Raw genomic sequence first — 23,992 nt, 5'->3', positions numbered from 1 at the left:
TATCCCATCCTATGGACGGTCTTTCCTGTTTCACGAAGTGACGAGCTACTTACCGCGAACTAATAAACTTGAAGTGGACGTTTGAAAATGTTTTCGTGACCGAGATCACGGAGTGCTACGAAAATGTGTCGGTGGAGACGGTGCCGCGACACTTGTAAGCGAAAATTGAAGTGCTCACGGAGAGCCCGAGTTGCGAGACTCGTTAACTTTATATTCCGTTTTCGGACTCGCGAACGCGGCGAACAGGAATTCCGTTCGAAATTATACCGCATCTCGTCTGTTATAAATTTGATCACTCCGTCCCGGGCACCGGATCGAATTAATGGTTATTTTATTCATACGAGGCGGTCTGGTTCCTTTTGTTCCGCCTGTATTTCGTACTACGATTGTCTGGGACAGAAATTCGTGATAAATCGCTTCGGTTCTTATCTCCTCCAAGTCCGATTCAAACGATGACCGAAAAACCAGCGGAATTTCTTTCCTTCAATTTTCACCGGGATCTCGTTCATTATTCGCGTACAAAATACACTATAAATACCGTTACCCAGCGCAAAATGTGTCGCAGTGGGATTCGTAAAAAGTGTCATTAGATATCCTACTGCGGATAGTGTATTATTTGGAAAACGACGCGTCTTTCAACTAACTACCTATAAATCTGTGTAAAACCATTCGAAGGGAATATTTTCCACTGTGGAGGATTCATTTTGAATACGTACAGATTATACGGCCCGTATCTTGGTACCTAACACGATAAAGGCAGACGCAATTAACCAAGGAAAGTTTGATGGCCGAGAATGTGAGAAAAGGCGGAATCGACCCAATAGCCAGATCGAGAGATGGCCAGAGGCAGGGTGTAGGCTAATGCATAAACAATGCGCCGTTTATCCGGGTTGGGGATGCAACCCCAATGAATAATAAACTACCCTACAGACATGCGGATAGATAGACTGGGTCTGGTGCGAAGCACAATCACCGTGGTGGGAGGATTATCGACGAAAAAGTACCCGTCGCTTGTACCCGATGACCCCAGAAGGGTGTGAATATTATTGCTTTCACGATTTCATCCCCTTATATGCCCCATTTAGTCTATGGAGTCCGGCCGTCTTATCGATCAGTTGATGGAACCACACGAGGGGTGCATAGGGACACGTGAAATTCCTTGCAACGATACCGAGGAGTACCTACCTATCTTTTACTTTCTACGAAGAAATATTTTCTCGCCGGGAATAAACGCGACAGATTGGTTCCGATAGAATGTAGATCGTTCGACCATCTGAATTGCACGAGACAAATGATATTTACGAAGTTTTATAGAATTCATTATCCCGTTGAATCACGTGGCCGGCAGAAGCCGGAACGGTTTTAATTGCGTTAAGCGGAGAATTACGGGAATAAGCCGTGGTGCGATGCGAAACGCGGATAATTAAAACGGTTCGAGCGCGGCCTCGCTTAAATTTTCCAAAGTCTAATTTCGCTCCTTCATTTTTCCTCAATTAACATATTCCGCGGTTCACCGTAACGTAACGCCTCGGAAAGTTACGGTCGCGGCGCAGTTTGGAAAAATTTACCGTGCATTAAAGGTCGCTCGCAACATCCGCGGAGCCGGCGTTAAGTTCTCGGTTCCGCTTCCTGGAACCGCCGCAACGTCTACCAGCTCTCCGCTCCACTCGTTTCTGCAAAACAATTTCAATTTGCCCGTCGCGCATATACGCGGGGAACAAAAACTGTGCACGCTTAATTTCATTCCGCGCCACGCTATCTCGTTTGCCACCCACGCCGTTAACATTTTCGGGCTAACTGTGTCGCGCATCCAATGCACGTAATGCGCACTCCATCAGTACGGTTTGCGGTTAAGTCGAGCCCGCCTCTTGGAGCAAAAAGGCCTGAGTTACGCGAACCAGGTGATTATCACTTTGCCGTGCTAGAAACAATTCGGGGGCGGTCAGGACCGTTTCGCGCGAAAACGCTGTCACAGGGAATGGCGGGCGAACACGTTACGGGTCACTTCACTTTTCTGCTGCTTTCGGCACTTTATTCGCGTTTAGAGTATGTAAATTGGGTAAGACGCGGAGGTAGCGCGCGGATGGCGAAACTAGACTAAAACGCATGGGAAGAATAAAAGGAAGAGGAATAAGAATGTTCTGCGGATCGGAAGGAAAGGAATGCAGAAAGAGAGAAAGAGAGAATGGAAGAAAGACCGGTGGGAAGGGTTTTCTTTAATCCGATAAAACGTGATCCTCGCTTTATCAAGTTAACGTAATCTATTTATTTGGAAGTGGGAACGAGGTGGGCCCCGGCCGTGGGGAGCCGGATGAAGAACGGTCGTGGAATAGCGAGCGTGGGGCGAGATTATGCAGGTGTAAAGCCCGCGGCGGGAAATACTGCCTTTTAAATTAATTTCAGGCAACGTTCGTCGTCGTATACAGAAGCGACGAGCTGTTTGTCCCTTCGCCCTGTAACGCTTTCAGCTCCCTTCTCACCACCCAGCCCCTGTTTCTCTTCGCCCAAACACCACCCCCACCATCGCTTGCCAGGCCTTCGTCTATATCACATCCTACCGTTGGACCAGGTCCAATTGCGAATTGAACCGTTCGTAACTGTTGAACGTGAATTATGGCGTTTATTTATTCTGCCCTGTCCCTCGTGCCATCCCCCGTTGGCCACCCTGTTCGCAGCCATCCATCCTGCTACGCCCCCGAAATCAGTGCTTCGCGGACGATGGTCCGATTGTGTAACGACGACGATTTCCCTTGATTATAATCGTATCGGTCATTGGAGGATCGTTTTGCTTCCCAGCGTTTGCGGCACAGATTGAAAGCTATAGAAATAAATGATTGTTTTTAACATCCTCGCGACCCGCGAGCGCCCAAGCTATAAATCTCGATGCTCCTCGCGCCATGCCGTTGCTCCCAGCCTAAATAGCTCGTCGACTGAAAATCCAGCGAAGAAGAAGGGCGGCAGTATCCGCGAACAATGGAACTTGCAGGGAGATCGTCGAAGATGATGCACCGCTCTTTCCATATTTCTACCTTCGCCTGGCCGATTAATCAATTTAGAATGCCGGTTTCTATGAGATACGCGTAACAACGGCGCGAGTGTTCCACGCGTCGCGTCGTTCGGATAAGCATCGGACATGCATAGAAATACTTGGGTGCACAGAGGACAGCTCGCGTCGCCGCGTATCCGCGGCAGTATGCGTGAACATGTACGATCTTCATTACTATGCTGTCGCCATTATTCCGTATCAGAGCATCGCCAGTCTGTGACGCAAAGTTTTAGACGTTGTCTGAGTAGTTTATGAATACCGCGACGCTGGGATGATTGTGGCCGTGGAGGATGACTGGGGTCGTGGAGATGCCGTTGAAAACGGTGAGGAGGGGCCGGCAGGCGTTTATCAACCCTCTGCCCCTGACAAACGCATACAGACACAGACATCCTACTCTCGAGATACCTGCATACATACTCTCGCGCACAGTCACCGTGTGGCGTTATAACTCAAACTCACAGACCCCTTTGACTAGTACTGGGATAGCAGATATTACTTTTATGCACGTGATACCGCATCAGTTCCTCGAGACAAAGGCGGGGAATATATGATGCCGGAACGACGGGTCGCGGCAGTCGTTAGGCGAACACTCACGTGCACAGCAATTCCTTCGAAATGCCTGTAATTTTCTACATCCTCTTCCTTCCTCTGTCCGTCTCCCCTACTCCCCCTCTTATCTTCAACATCTTTCCATTGTTATTAATTTCACGATTCACCAGCCTTTGCGAGCTTCCCGCGGAGGAAGGGTTGAACGATGTTGAATGGTGGATTGTGATGGAATAAAGTTTTAAAATTCGCTTTCAGTCTCAGCTCCTTAGAACCGAGGAAAGTTCTCGTTGTACGGCTATTCTTAAGCCCTCGAGTTTCGAAAGGATTTCTGTTATCGTAGAAGAAACAGAGGATTCTACGGCAGAAGAAATATTTAATTTGTTCTCTTGGTCTCGCCGTCCACGTGAAAATAGTGATTTGTGCGGGAAATTAATTCACGCTAAGACGGCTAATAAAATTTCCTTGGAGGGTTTCGCGTTTTACGAGCTATACCCCCGATGAGAGGCATGACTGATCGTGGCTGAGGGTGTCATTTTATCTCTGCATAGCACGCCGCGGGACTTTGACTAATGATATTGCTGCAACGACTTATTTGTTATCGAAATTGCCTATTACTTACTGTATTGGACAATATGTCTGCCGTCTCGTCGCTATCGCCGCTACCTGCGGAACCACCTACTTCTCCCAAGGCATTCTATCGATTATTGAGGTCGATATTTGTCCCCGCAGGAGTGATTCAGCTCGCGTTATAAGCAGCCAGGGCGAATATTAACTGCGATACGGGGGCTTCCTTGGAATTTTCTCTTCGCATCCACCTAACAACGCTGCACGGATGCAGTTTTAATCGCGCTTTCAGTACAGAATAACGGAGAATGGAAAACGAACGGGGCGAAAGAATTCTTCTTCATTTGTCAGTGGTGAAAATTTTATACCGTACACAGAATACGGTTGCAAAAAGATAATGGAAACGTCCTGACGTTATTCATGAAATTCCACCCTATCTTTTTACGCCATTCCACAACTTTCCAGATAATACAACAGTAAAGGAGAATATTGCATACTTTTGCAAAGTAACCTAGAAAAAAAATGCAGCGAATAGAATTAACCAAGCTTCAGACTGTGGGAAACTGAAGATCAATATTCGATAATTTTGCGTTCCGCATGCTCGCTATCTTCTCGATGCTATATACGGAGTTGTAGTATCATATTGGAGTTTATCGAGAACGTGACCAATAGAGAAAAGTATCGATGAGATAATGTTTCTGCTGTAGAAAGAAACCGCATTATCTGGACGCCAGGCTCTAGAGTCTAGGCGTACAAAATCAAATTAATTGGGAGCTTTATTTCAGTGCACTGGAGACAGGAATCGCGGTGATTAATTCGATCGTTTATTTTATGTCACGTACACGCGCACGTCCGTACAGGACTACGCGTCGATCCCACGCATAAATATGCGCATGGGCAAACACCGTTTCTGCTTTAATTGAAAGGCGAAACCCACGTACCAGGTTTCGAAGATATTAATTAGCTTTGAAAGTTAATCGCGTCCTCCGTGATGTCCACGGTCGCTCACGGAATCTACACAATTTCACACGGTTCTCTGCTGTTATTTCTCTGCGCAGGCTGTCGATCGAGGGTACCGGAGCCTCCTATAATCGACCATATCCCGTAATAATCGCGTAATCCTGGCAGTGATAGTTGGATCGGTAGGAAATCTAAGTAAACAATCCGCCTGTTGAAACCAGCGTACTACTTTTATCTATTTAACAAGCGGTGATGAAAGAATCTGTGAAGATAATATCGCTGCCTTGCGATAAGAGTTATTACGTTGATCAGGGATTGTCGAGTCGTTGGCACACAGGTTGTTAAAGAATTCTAGGAGTACCGATCCAGGTAGACGTTGATTCGAAATAAATGATATTCCTGCGCGCTACAATTGACTGTGATTTGTTCGAATCACCCTCTGAATCAAGCTCGTTACCCGGCAGTGGCGGTAAGTGTCGCGTACGTATGTCTCTGGATAAAATCGATATATAAAATACATGGACGTTTGATTCAAATAACTGGCCGAGCACGGCCGTATCATTCCAATACGCTCCATCGAATTTAATTGCCCGTTAATTTCCAACGACATTTATCGAGTCGAGGGCAATTTTCACATATTATAGATTCCACTTCTTCCATTCAAATTCCACCACTTACTTAGTGATTATTATTACAATATTCCATTGCTGATTTCGAAAATTTGTTACAAAGTAAAGTTCTCTATTAGCGCGGACATCAGTGTCGATGAACGCATTCTACGGCCAGTATCGCCGTTGATTGTTTTACGAAAGAAAGATCATCTGGAGCCAATTCACTGAGTGATGAGGATTCTAAAAAACCAAAGGTGTAATGCAGGATATTTTTTCGTCCCTGCCCCGCTCGACTCGCCCGCGTTCACAGAACTGCTGCTCGGCCGAGCCGCGTTGCAGCTAGGGAGGTGCAATTAATCCATAAAATAGGTATGTGCTGTGCAACGCATGTTCAACAGCAATTTCATCGTCCAGGCTCTCTTTGTTTTCCCGAAACGGTCATGCGGTATGCACGAGGAAACGTGACACGGGCATTTATTCAAAACGCCACGGCACGTTTCGTTTGCATGTCGCGAAAGTGCAATTCGCTCCTAAATCTTCGCGCCTGCCGGCAAAGATTTACGCGCGCGGTCCAATGACTGTTCCAATGACAGCAAGAATAATACGAGGGTAAAAAGGAACAAAGTTAATTAAAGAGCCATCGCAGCGATAAATTCAAGCGCGCGATAATTTGCTGTTTGATTTAGGGCTGGGTGGTATCGTTGAACAAATAGCAAAGTATTTTCATATTGCTCATTCGGTTTTATTCGCAAGCAACCTTTACACACTCTCGTTCTAAATAAATTCTTTTATGATACGCGCAACAAGAACTCATCATCACTTGAACACCCGTACCAGATTAAAGAGTTCTAACACCAAACTTAAAGGTTCTACTTTGCAATTATCTAGTTCTAGTACGATACATTTATTTTTAATTGCATTTCTGCATCGATAATATATCGGTGTAGTCAGAAATGATTCTTCGCAAACGCATCGCTCAATTTGTACTATTCGTCAATGGATTTACATATAAACAAGATATAGGTACACTCGTGTACTCAGGCCCGGCTCGAGCCTTTTTTCCGTCCTAGGCAAACTTGCCAAATTTCGCCCCCTATCTACAACACACTTATATGAGCTTTTTGATGGCCTCATTCTGAATTTTTATTAGTCGCTTTAAACATTTATAGCACAACTTGTAATATTTCATTTAAAATTTTACTTTAAAAAATGCAGATGCTTAATTTTGCCTATAGGGACGAGCCGGACCACCACATACTTAAGCTTTGTTATTCGCATATAATTACTGTACGCACATACAAAGAGTTTTGAACTTTGGTTCCACTTCTTACCTCCCTGGTTCGACTTATTGGTCAATCCTATAATTAAAATTATGCATTTTAGTATCACAACAAGTTGTTGGCCGACTTGTAATTTTTTTAACTCCTGCACCAACTAAAATCCTTTGATCCGCAAGTGTAACTGCCGTACAACAGCCTGTGGTATATGTACTATGAACTGAAACACAGTGTTCAGCTCGCATCGATCCTATTCGACTTCTCTCACGCTTTCTCTCACGCTTTCTCTTCTCTCTCTCTCTCTCTCTCTCTCTCTCCCTCTCTCTCTCTCTCTCGAAGATCTCTTTTCAATAGCACCGAATTTCAAGTTCACAGATCGAGTAAGCCATTCTCTGCGTACTTCCGTAATCTCTTGACCATTATTTTTTTATAAACTGGGTTCCTGAAGCCAGGATTATCATGAGTACCGTCTATGGATAACAATTCATCGATGTCTTTCGCTTCGCTCTTGTCCAGTAAAATTATCGGCAAAACCGTGATGGAAAATATCATGGCGCATATCTCACGCTCCTTCATATACTGCTTTATTTCCTGGACGCTGGGCGGTGCTGTTTTACAACTTAGTTGCTTCATCGTGCTCGACAATGTTCGATGGTACTCCTTGAGCAGCTCGTCCATGCTGTTCTCGTAAACTTGCGCCGCCGGGCTGGTAGACAGGAAGTAGAGCAGGTCGATCGCGGGTGAAGCGTAGACACACAGTTGGAAATCCACCTGCAACGTCAATCGAACCTCAATTGATCTGGGCGGGAGCGCGAATTGAATTGGAAATGAAATCTGTGCACGGGGAAAGACGCGAGATTCGTGTTTAGGAAGTCGTCACAGTGGAGAGAGTTTGTGTGCTCTTTCGCGTACCTCGTATCACACAATGTCGGCTCCTTACAACCATGCAATGACAGCTGGGGAATGTACGACGTACGTAAACGCGATCAAATCGGATTTATTGCATTATTCATAATACACGACGCGACGTTTCGAGGCGTCGCGTCGCGCGCGGTCGAGGCGATGGCCCTTTGTCGCACGGCTCCTTTTCTTTCACGATAAATCGAACGTCGCGTCGATGCGTCGATGGTTGATGCGATACTCGTCGAATGACAGGAAAGAGAAGAATAATACTTACGAAAATATGCTGGACCGGCTTTCCGTCCTCGTATCTGAATAACATGTTGTTCACCCAACAATCGCCATGATTGATCACGTTGAACTGATCATCCCGACGTTTCATCGCTTCTGTGCCAAAGCTGTACAGACGCGACGAAAGGGCCCGAAGCTTTTCTGCATAGCTGTGGATTTTCAGAATAGACGAAACTCCACCAATTAACTATGAGCTGCCAATGATGGAATAATTATGTCGTTTGTCATCTTTTTACCTTTTATCAAGTTCCGGCCACTGCTCTACTTCCTTTGCCAATGCTAAGAAACCGCCCGTGAAAAAGTCAGACATCTCTTTCGGATACTCGTCGCTGAATAGACCCTTCCTGTAGTTAGACTTTTGTTTCGGTTCCTGTTACGATAAATAAATTGTTAACTATTGGTATGTTGACCACTATTAGACGCAGATTTTGATGGAGGAATGTTTACCTTCTCGCACAGAGCGACGGAACTGCCATGAAACTTCCCCAATCCTCGCATGGCCAACAGGCTGTGAGCTAGGTCCAGACCGGCTTGTCGGTCGGCCATGCGAAACCCAAGGGGTGCAAGATCCTCTATGATCAGACACAGAGGCCGTTCCATCCGTATGTGAAGAACTCGCGCGCCCAGACGGTTTTCATAACCCAGCATATCGTTCATTTTCTTCAGGGCATCCATCATCATGGTGATCTCCGTGTCAAAGATTTCGGTCTTCGTGATCTTGTAAAGTTCTAATATTACGCCCGTGTCTTTGCACTTATTCTTAAATCTACCTTCTTTTAAGAGCACGTTGTTGATGAATTTTACTCACGATTAGTATACGCGAACTTAAAGCTTAACGAGAAAGTGTTACATGTTCTGTTAGGGTAACTTACAAGGTCCCTTCGTGCACCTTCGACTATCGGCTCGAATTTGAAGATGAGCGACTTCTTCTGAGTCACTTTATTGTCACCCTGATTTCGCGTGAACTCGATGGCCACTCTCATCATATCGCTGGTGTAGTTGTCACCCTTGGCGGTGGCCGGTTTCACAAATATATCGATCACTCGGATCGTACTGTCGTCCTCCGACATTCGCAGGAGCCTCTCGGTGAAGTCTAGGTTCAACCATGACGGCGTCTCTAGGGCCATTTCTGAAATTGGAATTGGAATTGGAGAATTTCCTCGACAAATCATTGTTCTTCTCGGCGCGTCAGGAAACGCGGAAACGATTCTTTACGGTAACTTATTGTTCGCGGCGAGATTTATCACGCTTCCTTTCTTTCTTTCATTCCTTCTTCCCCCTTTCGTTCCCCATCCCCGCTCCCCTTCTCTCCCTCACTGCGACTACCCTTCCCGTTCGGCCCTCGATATTCACGAGGAACGTTTCGCGCGTTCCGAGATCCCTCGCTGTTTCAATTAAAAACGTAACGGACCGCCGCCCACCCCGCGCCTACTTACAATTAGCCCCCTTTTCATTCTAACCTCTTTCTCACGACGCGACGGTCTCTACGCGATGTGCAGGCCGCACGTTTCACCGTCGAGATTCCATGGAACGCGCAATCGAGTCGCGGTATTTTAAGGAAACTGTCACGAGTACAAACAATATATTTTATCGCGAGGAAATCTCGAAAGTCGACAACTTTTATGACTTCGTGTTTGTATGGGCTCGAGAAGCTTTAGTATGTACATATTAAACAAACGTGTCTTTCTACAACGCGTTACAGATTAATCAGTAATCACTCGAAATTCCTGCCGGCTTCCACAATGATAAGTACAGAAAAATATGATGCACTGCGCACTTGTTTATGGAAGTTACACGCCGATCCCGCTACACACTTCATTAGCTGTTGGAAATTGATTAACTGTAAAAGATTGCTGACCCAATTGTTCGGAGGTCGTTACACACACACATGCTTCTTATCGCGAAATTATTCAAGTCAACCTGTGTTGCAGTTATTCGAATTAATGGCAGTTCAAAGATTTCCCAGCAACAGAACAGCAAGTAGAATAGAATATAAATTATTTTCGTCTGAATAGTATGCTTCGAGTACTTTTCACAACACGTTGCTTGCATTCACAACGATACACGAGAAACTCTCACTGGAACCATGTGAAGGGTATTTATTAAAAGATGCCACGTCCTTTCACTTGTGCAGTTCTTAAAGATCTCTCCTTTAGGGCAATATAGCTTACAACTCTACTGTCACTCGCGTAAGGTTTTCTGTTATACGATACATTGCTCTTGCTGACGCGCCTCATCTTCGCCACTGACCTGCGAGTTCGAAGTGTATCGTGGACCGTACGGTTAATGGGTCACTTCGGTTTGCCTCCGTGAATGTCTAGGACGAAGTGAGCCACACAGAATCGAAGTGTCACGTTTTATACGGGCGTCACACATTATTTATTCTCCAATGAGAGGCTTCCAGGCAGATGACGCCAGCTATCGTTAACAGCCGTGGATAACAATCAAGAAGGATATACAACCTCAGATGATTTCCTTTATCGCTGTTGTTGTACATGCACGCATTCTCTGCCCTCTTGATTTTCGTGTGGCGTTTAATCGACTATGGAAGTTGAAATTCAGCTTGCTAATTGCGTCGGCGCTTTTGATAGACTTCCACTTAGCTTTACCTCCAAGACTAACATGAAAATTCGCTTAAGCAGAAAAATAGACGAATGTGAGCTCTTTAGTAACGCGAAGCCGATTTAATGGTCTCACTATTTTTGTGTCAATTATCCTAAATAATTGACTCACGTTTTCCTTGGCAGATACTCTGCACTGGGAAGTGTTTTTAAGAAACTTGTGACAAACAGAAATTAGAGATAAGAAATCTTACACCTCAGCAATGATTCTTTGCACACGTGTGGCGCGGCCGTTTTCCTCTCATCTGTGTTCATTCTTGGCGAAACAACATTCGAATTCATTGCATTGAATTTCAATGCGTCGGCGTCGACTGCAAACAAGGCTGGTACACGGTCCGATATATGCGCACGTGTCACTGCAGTATTACAATGCAGAAATCGTTAGGGAGACATGCCTGTTAGAATGTAGTGTTTTATTATACTATATATGGCAGATGAGCTTTCATTGCGAGGAGCAGAGATGATATAATGCGCGTTGTCTTCATCACTCCTCTCCACGTGCATTACTTATTATTTCTAGCTCGACGAAACTCGAGCAGCAATTCAAGTCACCGCGTAACCAATTAACTCGCTGGCATAAAAAAAACACGAGTCGTTTGTTGGACGATTATTCATCGACACGCTAGTGATTAAGGCTGGGTACCATGTACACGGCTGTATTAGAACGCTTAATCGACACACTCACGCGAACTCGAAGCCTTTACGTAATCCAAGCTACGCTCCCAACACTTTGGTTGAAGGAAGTCAATTGAAGCTGTTATGAAATCTCCTTGTAATTACTAAAAGTTTCGAGACACGCATGCAAGTGATTGCCCACCATCACCATCGTCCTCGGTGTTCCACGCCACGGTTCCGTAACTCTTAACCGGAAGGTCGAGGCCAACGTGTTCTCGCACACAGATCCAAAAGTCTCTTGCGTTTCCCGTGCATTCCTTGCAGGAAAAGCGCGGAATACAATGCGTTACTTGATTCAGTAGTTAATTATCTTTCCGTATAGGCAGCCTCGATCTATATTTGAGTTTTGATAACTTATGCATTGACACGTTACGCAATCGCAATTACCATTATAGCTTTATTACTCTCGTGACGTTTGATTCGATTCAGTGCAGCTTAAGCGTACTACAATTTATCAACACTGTACGCTCCTAAATTTTCTCTTACAATTAGTAGGAAAAGCCAATAAGGCTGATGCCAGGTTCACCTGATTGGACTGAATCGTTAACAGGCACGTGATCAAAATTACACGCTTGCGCGTCATTTTAGAGTCCGGGCATGTACCAATCACAATCAGGTCGATTTATTTACATGTCCATTAAGTAGAACCATCCACCAGTTTTCAGTTACATTATTCAGCGATCACTTATCGGGACGCAGCGTTTTATCGACGCGTTCGACGCGATCAACGCGCTGAACTTTCAATTGCATGCGATTCTGATAACGAATCTATCTGTTCCGAGAGGCTAAAGCCGCACAAATTTTCTGATACCGGCGCGAAAGTTGTTTTTAGAGTCTTCGCGTGTTGCAATGTTTACAGAGTAAGGATTTCGATCGAAGCCCTCACCAAAATGAGTTGCAAATCATTGCTTGAGAGTGCGTCCTCGAGATGCCATCCCGGCAGCATTTTTTATTGACTTCTCCGAAGACATATTTACGCTTTTCTGACACGAACGTCTCGCGCGAGCATTACGAAACGCGTGTGCCTGATAGGGCGCTGTCTGGACTCTACACAATATCAAGTAATGTCATCAAATGATTTTATCATCATTATGTAATACAGAATGAATGTTCGCTGCCAGCCTTGAGCTTGTGCCGGTCACGTACATGTAGACCTTTTCATCTAGTCAATGTCGGTGATCTATTAAAACGTGAAACCGAAATTGGAGCAATCTTCGCCGCGATGAAGGTTAAATTCTTTAGGATAACGCCTATTATATTATTGGGCCGATGATCTCGCAGTGACAAGTCGGTTCATTCAGATGTAATTCAATAGTTGAGAACGTTGCAGCTTGTATTGGTTGGTGAAACAGCTTTTGTTGAGATGCAGAATGCGTGTACAGCTTCTGCCTCGATCAAGGTGTAGTAGTATCGCGATGTTGTATCTACATATTTCAAATGAACATGACGTAATGTGTCTGCTGTCGACGCGTGTATACATTTTCTATTATCGTCAAACGCATGCATCTAACGTAGTGCATATGTACATATGCATCAGACGTTTGAATACCGATGCAACGAAAAAGCATACTTCCTCTATGCTCGATGTTCAATTTACACGTCTGACTGCACCAGGGACCTTCTGAAAAAATGCTCCCTTAGGTGGATTTCCCTCCGAATAAAGAAACACGAAGACACTGGCGGAATCCATTAACGGGAATAAAAAGGAACGTTCCCCGACAGGACTGTTTCCAGGATATCGAGCTACCAGATATCACGAGTGTTCGTATTACGAGAGGTATTCAGCCCCGTGTTTTTATAGCAACGAAAGTAACATTAGTTCTCGTTGCCTCGGATCACATAACGCGGTGTGGCCCCGGGGTACTTATAGCTCTCAACCTACCGCGCTGTAACTGCGTGCAAATAAACTTTTACTATTATCACGACTATCCGATGGGACGTTGCGACCCATAGACAAGGGGCGCCGCGGCCTGACTCGCGAATCGTCCGGCACGTTTCGACGTTCAAATATCAATAGAAGTTTCGCCGAGTCCTAGCAAAATGCGAACGATCGCGAGCACTCTGGCTGAATACAGTCGTTACGCTTCCACTCCCCGTGTCTGAGTTTATCCCCTTGCCGGCAAGTCCCTTTCTCCGGCCTTTCTTCACCCTTCGACGCTCCTCTGTCCATTGTCGCATCCCTTCCAGCCAACTCTCGGGCCATTTGCTCCTCGTTCGAGACGATTGTACGGCTGGAGAGGGCGAGAGGGAAACAGAGACAAATATCAGCAAACGCGACACACAAAGGGATGACTTGTAATTGCTAATTACAGTTAAAGTACACCCTGGCCGAAACGCACCTTGTCGAGATCTCCCGCAAAGTGTTCTACAATGTATAATGGCTTTCGCGATACTTGGAGTGTTTGTATTTACAGTAGAAAAAGTTAAGAGCTGCCAGGCTTTTTCGAGCAGAAATATAATTGCGTTGACGGTGCTGGGATTTTGTTAGAGATTGATCAGTTACTGGGGCACAGAAATCAGAGCGGAAGTCTGGGGGTGGAATTTACGGATTATCGATTTCGCGCGCGCTCTGTGCCATTATACGAACTCGGAAGCTTTTATGTTATTAAATAAACTATCGGCGTCGGAGGTTGCGCTCTCGTCTTGATGTCTTGAAAATTTTCCAAATGGTCGCTGCTACGCGCGCCGCGCCGCGCCGATACTCTCCTGTTACGGTACTTTATTTAAAGAACCCGCCTCCTGTCGTTATCGTTGGTACGCCCTCCTTCAGGAAGTTAATCCAATCACCCCTGCCGGCTCTGCAAAATTTCCACTTGGTGCCAGTAAAAGAATGGAGGGCGGAGGGGTGGCGACTGACTCGTTTTCGGAGCTACTCAATTTCACGTTGAAGCTCGCAATTTCCTTTATCTTCCTTATCGGGAAATGTATCTTCCCCGGATAATTGCAACCGGTAATATGTTTGCCAGGAGAGTTGCACCCGCTCCAGAAAAATATTGTGTCGCGATAACGATTCCAGACGCAAGCAGGAAAGAGATAGAGAGGACGCGCACACTTCCGATAATGGTAGCTTGATTGCTAACAATAATTGCTATCATGGTGCTGATTAATGTTATTCCGCTATCGTGTGCCCGGTTGCCAAGTCAAGGTTATCGTAGCGATTTATTACACCACGTGCACTATTCAATAGCCGAGTGACTTGAGGATCCACAACTGTGATTGTATTTGAAAATCTGTTCCGGCTAATCGAAGCTGACATCGAATTAGGAAGCAACGATTTTACGATTGTTACGTTTGGCACGGTGCAGTTTTATTTGAATCGGAGCAGGTTTAATGCGAGGGGGGCGACATTTCTGACCGTGTTTGAAAATTTTGCATGACTTTGCGACCAGACGCCGGATTTACATGCGGATGTAGGTATTCGTATTCGGGGACTGAAGAGATCGAGGAGAATCTGTTTGGTGAGAGGTCTTGGCTCGACGGGCACTCGATGTCGTTAAGAACTTGGCGAAATCGTGTTTGCAATGACTCCTCGACAAGTAAAGTGGCTGAAGGTTGGCGAGGGTGTGGTTCCCGGTGCCATCTTGGTTATTGGAGGGCGATAACGTAGCGGTGCTCATCCAATTATTATAAATGCGCGGCCACCGTAAGGAGTGCTCGTATCGGCCGGAGCAATTTTTACAGCTTGCTAGAAACGGTCGTCACAATCGAGATAATCCTCTTAACTGTGGCCGATATTTTCGTTCACGGTACGCTATGAAAACTTTGTAATATCAAGGGCTCCGATAACGGTACCTACGTTACGTTGGTGTACAATTCGTGTGGAAGAGCTTAGCGACGCTTGTTCCTAGCGCGGCTCAAATGATTAAACCAAGAAATTGCCCCCTGTCGCTCAAACTGAATGTTATTCGCGCATTTTGCCGACTCCCACGGTAATTTCTCCCCAATATAACGCGACGATTTGTAAATCGATACGTCCATTATAGGATTTTCACGCCCGTTTATGACTCCATTGCATTGATTCGAGCATCTCGGTTTGCTTTTTCCTTCGTTCGAGCTCATAAAACGCCATTGAGCAGAGTCATTATGCTAGAGTATCGTTCGTATTCAACGTGACTTCATACCGGCTGATAATTATTATCTATCTCGGGCATAATGACTGCGCAGATACGGGGCAGATGAACGTGTTGTAAACGGTCAGGTTCTCGTCACGATTTTCCTATAAATGTCTCTGTGTTACGGGTCATATTCCAGCGACGATTTCATTAACCGTCGAATTTAATTTAATCGACGTATAATTAAATGACGCTGCGTCGAAACGACCGGCAGGAGACGCGCGTGCCCGGGGTTCACGAGATCACTTTGTATACTATCAAATTTATTAGGGGAACCTAAATAAACGCCCGATCGCTATCAAGTTGGAAAGTCGAATCACGCTCCGAACCTCCCGGCCACGAAATCCCAATTCCCTATTCTGGAAATGCCATTGTCCCTGAGCGGGGTTCGATACGGAAATAGGGAGCCGCCTGCTTTGTATGTCGGCTGCCGTCTAATTCTTACTGATGGTGCGAGATAATAATGTCAAGTTCTCACGCGTCAAGTGTCAGGTATTTACTCAAGATAACAGTCACTGATCTTTTTAGACACCTTGATACCAGCAGTGACGGCTAAATACGGTAATGATATCAATTACAGTAATATCGTGCAACGACTGATTCTCATTTGTCTTCCGCTTTTGATTATCTGCTGCGATCCTGTGTCCAGACTCGTTAAACTTATCGAAAAGCTTTAGTGAAAAGACGAGGAGCTTCAAAGTCTCATAAGAGCGATAGATAGTGTAATTAAACTCTCTGGGAGGCCCTTTCCTGCAGCTGTATCAGCTTCCATCAACTTGCATCGACTTCCACCGACTTCCATCCACTATAACCACCGCCGCTGCTTAACAGAGGTTCCTCTTGGGAAAGCAGGTGCGAAGCTGTCGAGTCACTCTGAAAAAGAGCTCAGCACGCAGCCCGAAAAGGAAATCTCTGCGTGTTGAATACTGGTCCATTGCAAGCCACATTTTCAAGGATATTTTTCCTTTTGAAAAGTTGTTGAGCGTTCACTCGTTACCTGGCGAAAACACTCGTATTCATGCGGTGCATGGAAACGCAAACTTAACAGTTCCTGGTCCTCTGTAACTGGGAGTTACGGAATTATGCCAAGGAAATGGTACTCGCGTGCCAAGGCCACACTTGCGCTACCCACTTCATGGAATACACTGTTGCTACACACAGTATTAATGTATATCGAATTTTTTCGTTGCGTAGTGTAATGCATTGTTTTGATGAATCGGGAACAATATTATCATGTCTCGGCTGTTATCACGTCGAATTTCGGAACCCTCGTTTTTGCGTTCTCTACATTTTATAATATATATATTAGCGGTCGTTATCAGAGAAGATAACACCCATTTGTTGTAAAAGTTTATGTAGCTGTCGCTTAGTTTCCCACCAAACTAAGAGATTGCACACGCCACCACGTGGTGTCCAAAATTCTTGGGATTCGAGGTAAGGAAGCTCCGAGGAAAAAGACCAGAAAACGACTTACCTACGTGGATAGACGCGCCTCGACATCTAAATATTAATGGATATTTGCAGGTTTAAGGATGAAAAATGTTGCTGAGACCGTGTGCGAATCTGCTTGAATACCTTGATTCTGCTTCGTGGAAGAAGCTTAAACGCTTATGTCGCGATTCCAGGAATCCTATCGCGACCCCCCGTTCGATCCGTTGCCTTCTGGCATTTGGCTCCTCCTTGGGCGTGTAAATGCTTCCTCCCGATCGCCAACAAGACCGTCCATTCATCTGTATCCCTTATCGAACGATCGTTCAAGATCGAGAAAAGTTATTTCGTTTCGGGGATGAAAAACTAATTCATGCAGAAGACTGCCTATATTTCAAGGAACAAAGACAACGAATTGTGTAATTCTTAATTTATTCGAGGCATTACCGGGCGCTTTCCGTGGCTAGCAAGAAAAGTTCCCCAGAGAAGCGACGAACCACGTTCGGTTTTGCGCGTCAGCTCGAGCTCTGGGCTACGTTAAATGAGTTCTGCAGTTAACAGGGAATATCATAAATCCACAGCCGCTGCCGGTGCATTAACTCACGGTTCAGCGAGTGGGATAGGATATAATCAGGCCAAGTCGAGCTGAAGATGACGCCGGAATATATCCCACCCCCTCCCCAACCGTTCGCCCGAGCAGGTCCATCCCCGAAATTCGTGAGATTATCCAAGATACCTATGATTAATACTCGGCCCGAGGCTAGCATCCGGTTTCGTTTGGCCTTGTTATCGATTCTGCTGGTGCCACGGAAAACCCAACATCCTCGCACGGCCACGTGATCATGGACATTAATTTGCGCCCGGCACGGCGGCGCGGCGCGGCGCACGGACTTCGTTATGATTAATCCGACCGACGCCAACGCCGACGCGACGCGGAACAATGCACCGTCTAACCGAGTCCTCTAACGTCCGCGGCAAATAATGAACCCGAGACAATACAGTTTCTATTCAGCCGTTCGCCGTGACGCTGTGTAAATATTTAGCCGGCCGAAATTGTTGCGAGCACTCGCTTACCATTTCATCGACCCTTCAAAGGTGCTTAACGACCCATTTACTTGATTTTAAAACTGGTGGAAAGCTCCTTTGTGGAACGGAGGAATCGTTCGCGCAGACACCGGACGATAACGGCCGCGGCGCACGGCGGTGTGTATGGACGATACGCGTGTTCGTACGGTTCACCGGTAAAACGGCCCGACCGAATTACACAGTTTGTTCGGTGCTCGCATCCGGCAGCAACGCCCTTGCATTTGCATACCTTGCTCGAACGATGAACGCTTGATTGTACGTTAAACCGAGTAAAGGGATAACATTAAACCGTAGCCGTAGGTGAATAGACGAGGGAACGGCTACGTGGATGCTGAAGCTGCCAAGTGAAAACCCAGCCACTCCGTGGTTGAACGTTGCTGGGATCGAAGGTTCATTGGAGCGGCGGCGGCAACGCAAGCGGAGATAGTCGCGCGACGAATATCATTCGCGTTGTCATGTTTTACCGCGACCTCCAATGGTCAGCTCCTTCTGTTGACTGGCTCTGGAATTTTGTCGCGTAATTTAGGTAGCTGACACGCGATGGGATTAAAGTTTGGCACGGGGGTTGTTGTTTTGTCGCGTGTGCTGATCTTCCGGTGCCCCCGGGCGGCTTAACCACCTCTAATCTGTTCCGTGTCGCGCAACTTCCTGGCCGCCGGATTTTCACGACTCGAACGATTACGGAAGGGCCCGGGTGGACGCGTGTTTAGAATATTAATTGGCCCGATTTGGAGGAATCAAGGGAGCGCGTCGGCGAAACACGGGGCTCCGGGCAATCTCCCTGTAATAACCGTGAATGCATTCGAATATGCACGCGCACGCAAGTTCTGTCGCTAGTTCTTTAAGTCTCAAAGGAGACGACAAGCCCGTTACGAAGCCGAGCACGAATCGCGGGCCGCATAATTAGCTTGATTAATTCAGAGCTGAGGGGGTGGCAAAGAGACCTGAAAACCCTTTCAGTCCGCGCCCCCTCGATCCCCATAGCCTGAGGTTTTATGTAAATAGACGTGTGTAAAGGATAATGGCTCTTTCAAGTACACCATTACTCCTATCAGCTAGCGATGGGATTCCATCCATGTACATACATTCTCCTGACTTTCAAGCTATTCGATAATTGCGAATCAATTTCATATGAAACGTATCCCCGGGAGGGGATACAACGAGGTGGGAACTTTCTTAAGTACTACATAAGAACTTGACGGTGGAAGCTAGTATTATGAAAGAACAACAACTTTCTTGCGAAAGTTAAAACGAGCGGCCCATTACACGCGCACGCAGCCGTCGTAATTGTAGTTTCTTGCACCAGGGTAACTCGTTCCACCGCGTTGCATGGGAGCCCATAACACAGGCGAACAAATTAAACGATCCCACGTAATCTTAATCTCGAGGAGGAGGAAATTGTTGTTAAACGGCCCCGAGTGAACACGTATCCAGAAGGAAAGGTACACGGTCGCACCTCAGTTTCTTGATCTAATCAAACTTGAGCGCTCTGGGGTGTCGCGTAAACACGGCGGAGAACCTTATCAAAAAGAACGGCTCTCTTCTCTTTCTGTTGTTTGACCTACTCTCCTGATCGAGCAACAAAAGAACCGCGAAGCCGTATCGAACGTGGCTAACTGTGGCTCCTTTTACAACCATCCCCCTCCGGCCGAAAAAGAAACAGCTCGCGCGCGAACGTTGTTTTATCGGCGAACGCGGGCAGCGTTTCTTTATATTTCGAGCTGATCTAGCGCGGCGACAGCCACGATTTACAGCCATCTGATATTTCGCCGCGAAAGACTCCGCCAGCTTTGGTTTTCCAGCTTTAGTCACGGGACCGAAAAAATATAATACTCGCGTTGCTCAGACGTACGTACGTAATTCGTTATTTATCCACGCTGGGTACGTGGCGTTTCTCCTTTTCATCGAGTGACCACGAATCGACCGCGCGGCGCGGCGTCATCCGGCCTTTTAAGCGGCGCTATTTATCTCTGGCATCGAATGACCCCGTCGGTCCGCTTCCGGTTCTCGTGCCAACGAGATTTTCAGCCAGAGAAGTGAACGCGACGCGCTCTTTTTAACGGTCGGACGTGGAACGTAAGAAGGAGGCGAGCCGGTGAAAAGGGTGAGTCTGGCTGGAAGATGGTCGAGGAATCGTCGTGCCACGGATAAGCAGGAGCTGAAAGGGACGCGGGGAGTAGGGTTGTATTTTCTAAAGATGCTTACGCTTCAGCCAGCCGCGAAGCCGCGGCGAGGAAACCAGGCTGCCGCCTATATTTACTCATTTTCTTTTGGGCGTTTCTCAAAGGGAGCGTCGCCTTAGTCGTCCCTCGGCGTAAAAATGCGCAGCTATTCCGTCTTGCCTAAAGGCTTAACCTCGCATGCGGTAATCCGCGCCCCGCTCGAGAGCATCTCGTTTGGCAGACGGTTTCCCTTGGCTCGCGAAACCAGCAGATTTCGTTGAGACGCTTCGACCCAGCTTCGCGCATTTTCTTCCAACACCTTCGCTGATTCCGTCCATGAAATTTGCCATCTACTGCCCGCGATATCCCCTCGACGGTTGCTCGAGAAACGTTCCGTTGGGACGTCGAATAGACGATTCGTATTTCAATAACCACGGTGTACCATAAATCTGATGTACGGGGGATTCTCCATAGAAATGTTTTTTCATGATACGAGATTCCCCGTTGGGATGTGGAAAGGAAAGGCGGCGAAGAAGAGCTGAGATGGTAGAAGGAGGGTCAGGGAAACTCGGCTTGAACTATGCTCCCGCAAAAATAGCCAAACTTAGCGGGTTTCTTCATGGTCTGATGCCTTCCTTGGCACAATCTCCCAGCCTGCGCTTTAACTATTCCAGAGCCTTGACTCTGCCCACAAAAATCTTCCCTATTGGTCCTCGCAGAACAGACGGACTGATTTACAATTTGGCAAGACTCGACGCACAGCCTGTCTCAACTAACAAGCTCCACTTCCTTCCCTCGAGCTGATTATGCAGCTGCTGATCACCGGGGGTGCAAATTGCCACCTTGATGACTAATATACTCGCTGTTTTTCGTACGTCGGAACTGGATCACCCAATTCAGTTTTCCCAATAAGCAGAGAGTGTTTCTTAAAGATTGCGCGGACGAAATTTAAAAGGATACCCCAGAATGCTGGTATAAATCGTGCTTCTTGCGTGGAGGACAGTTTGGAGACCGCGCGAATGTTGCCAACGGTGGAAAAAGTAACGCGAAGGAGGGGTTGAAACAGAGGGGAACACGTGAAATACACGGCACGACGCATGGAGATGCCGAAGAAGTCTTTTTGTCTGGGCTCTCGAGAACGTTTGCTGTCCACGAGTCGTGTCTTCCAAGTTGGCGTGTCTCGTCGTCTTTCGTGGTCTCTCGATCTGACCGTGCTGGCAGTCGGGCTAGAACTTTCCGTTTACGACGGCAGTCGCCTTTGCAATCGATTCTTGTTTCAAGGCGATGAATATCCACTTGAAATGCCGCGTGGAAAACGCGATCGAATCGTATTTCGGATTCGGTACGGACTTAGGGGTCGGCCGAAGCGATATATTTCTATCAGCCAGCCACACCGCCGCGCCGCGGAGGACGCGTTTTATGTGCCCAAACGGCGATAAAGAAAATATCCTGCGGTCTTCCTTGCAAATATTTTCCTCGGCAATCTTTGAGATTACTCCAGCGAAGCGATGCACATACTTGGTCACGCCGGATGAACACACCCCCTTGATTCACCAATAGATTTCGTTACTGCTGAAATGTTTCGCGTATATGGTGTGCCAGGAGAAAACGTCGAGCTGTAAAGTCTCTTTTTCTGCACCTTTCTCACAAACATATACTTGCATCTGCACAGTGCATCGTCATCAAGATTCAAGCACAAGAGCTGTATATGCCTCGTTACGGAACAAAGCTAGAGTTGAATGAAATAAATATATGACAAGGTACCTACGTATATGCGAGTACGTAGTATCAGTGTGAAAGAAAAAGAAGAATGTCAAGATGATGGTTTTGGCCGATAAACGGCAGCGTACATATGATGAAATCTCCTTTCCATCGGGTAAACGAGCCCTCAAAATAAGAGAAGGGAGAACACCTCATTTCCGCGGGATGGTTTGGCGAACGTGGTCGAAGGATCGTTTTTCATTCTAAACGAAGTACCTTCGGGCCTCGGCGGAGTAGCGGCGACATTATGCGGGATAGGGTCGGAAAAAAATTATGCGGCTAATCAAGAATCGCGGGTGTCGTTCTCCAGTCGATGTATCACCGAGGATCCGCCGCAAGAAATGGCCGGGGTCGGTGAGCTCGGGTCAAGGGGTGGTTTTAGAAGGCAAAGGAGGGTGGCTGGAGCGTGGAGGGCAGCCCGCTAGCACACATCCGACTTTATGAGCCACCATCACTCATAGAATCTTCGCCGCAATCTTTCGCGAGAGCCCCTTAGAGAGGCTTCCAGGAGGGAGAAAAATGTCCGAGGGTTTGGAGAATCGATGAGTTTGCATTAAACATCTCCAGCCGGCCTCCCAGCCGAGGATACTTTCTGGTACGGTAGCCCTGCCTGCCGCGCCGCGCCACGCCGTTCCCCAGGAATCACGAATCCACGCTCTAGATCCCGGAGGTATAAGGTATGAACGTTTCGAACGAGTGTCGAATCAGAAGGAGCGAGCTCAAACGACCCTCGACTATCGTAGGCTAGGCACGCGCGATTCGCATTGTTAGGAAAATGTTTCGGTACTGGTGAAAGGCCAGTCCTCAGGGAATAGGAACCTGTTCGAATAGGTTCGGGTATCTATATTCATAGGTATGTATATGCGCATGTTCGTCTGGGTAGAGCAAATTGAATACAGGGTAAATTGATTTTTTTTTTAACATCCCTTGGTAAGATGAGGAAAAAAGGGACCATTTAAGAGGTTCATTTACACTGATTTATTATATCGAATGGTACATATTAGTATGTCAGGGATGGGTAAACTAGGCCACAAGGGTACAGTGAAGCTGGTAGAAAATGGAAACAAATGGTCCCTCGTGCTTGTACCGATTTGTGTGACAGTTGATATCTGCTGGCCAATCCCATAAGTGTCTCTCTGGCTGTGGCATTTTCTGTGGGATGTAACTCAGTCACGTAGAAACGTAATGTGTACCGTTTACGTGCCCCGCGGTATTTGTTCTTCTATTTCTGGAGCAGCTCGTGCTATGTACCTTTAGGCTATTATTCGTGGAACCAGATGCAAACGCGTGGACTGGTGCATAGCATACGATACCCAAGGGACTATGTCCGTTTTCAGAGGCGTCCCTCTCGCATTCGATGCGATGCTTTTTAATTATGCCACTCTGTGAAACTCAATGTCACCCGGTACTATTCTCAGCCGTTCAACATTCTAAGATCAGAACCTGCTAAACTGCCAACTGATTCAGGAGTCGTCCCGAATGCGGAACTTATTTCCAGGGTAGAATAAACCGTGGAATTTTTTGGTGCTGGATGCTCTGGACCGCGGGCAGTACGTGTCCTGCGGGCCGAAAGTAAGTGAAAAGTAAAACGAGGAAGGCAGAAAAGAAAAACGAGGACGCAGAAGGTACAAGGCTCGCCCAGGGCAATAATGATATCGGAAAGGTCGAGCTTATATTGCGGCGAGGTTTTCCCGATAGTTCGAACGGGAACTTTCTGCCAAAGTTGCGAAGCTTTAAAGCGAAGGCTTTAACGGGGCTTCGCGCCTCGCGCAACTCTTTCCCCCGTTAGAAGTCGTGTGGGGAAAGCGGAAGAAGAAGAAGAAGAGAAAAAAAGGAAATGACAGGTATGAGAAGAATGCCGGGCAAGTAAGTTCGGCTCGGGATATACTGACCTCCGTGTTCCCAACCGCGCCGCGTTGGAAATTCATTTTCGATGGTCCCTCGAGTGT

The 23,992-nt window shown here is 46.7% G+C and overlaps 2 protein-coding genes across 8 annotated transcripts in view; one reads left to right on the top strand and one right to left on the bottom strand.

Moving 5' to 3' along the window:
- Window positions 1–23,992, top strand: part of LOC143374700 (zwei Ig domain protein zig-8) — a 139,219-nt gene that overhangs the window by 43,303 nt on the left and 71,924 nt on the right. The gene's annotated exons all lie outside the window — the stretch shown is intronic.
- Window positions 6,451–10,752, bottom strand: LOC143374695 (uncharacterized). 2 transcript variants are annotated; one of them, XM_076823030.1, is made up of 6 exons: window positions 10,449–10,752; window positions 9,071–9,327; window positions 8,646–8,915; window positions 8,435–8,568; window positions 8,185–8,347; window positions 6,451–7,778 (listed from the first exon to the last, which is right to left on the bottom strand). In XM_076823030.1, exons 2-6 carry the CDS (start codon window positions 9,323–9,325, stop codon window positions 7,377–7,379), a joined length of 1,224 nt encoding a protein of 407 aa, XP_076679145.1. In that variant the 5' UTR covers window positions 9,326–9,327; window positions 10,449–10,752; the 3' UTR covers window positions 6,451–7,376. The 2 variants fall into 2 exon arrangements, with proteins under 2 accessions (XP_076679145.1, XP_076679146.1); XM_076823031.1 differs by lacking the exon at window positions 10,449–10,752 and adding an exon at window positions 9,659–9,879.

The sequence above is a fragment of the Andrena cerasifolii genome, chromosome 11, assembly GCF_050908995.1.
Source record: "Andrena cerasifolii isolate SP2316 chromosome 11, iyAndCera1_principal, whole genome shotgun sequence".
NCBI classification, from domain to species: domain Eukaryota; kingdom Metazoa; phylum Arthropoda; class Insecta; order Hymenoptera; family Andrenidae; genus Andrena; species Andrena cerasifolii.
This window is presented reverse-complemented; position numbering and strand designations above follow the sequence as displayed.

Excerpts from the sequence above, each read along its gene's own strand:
- LOC143374695 (XM_076823030.1), bottom strand. The coding sequence starts at position 9,325 with ATGGCCCTAGAGACGCCGTCATGGTTGAACCTAGACTTCACCGAGAGG. Across the intron at positions 8,916-9,070 it reads AAGGTGCACGAAGGGACCTT|ATCACGAAGACCGAAATCTT; the intron begins GTAAGTTACCCT and ends GAACTTTACAAG. Across the intron at positions 8,348-8,434 it reads TGGCCGGAACTTGATAAAAG|CTATGCAGAAAAGCTTCGGG; the intron begins GTAAAAAGATGA and ends GAAAATCCACAG.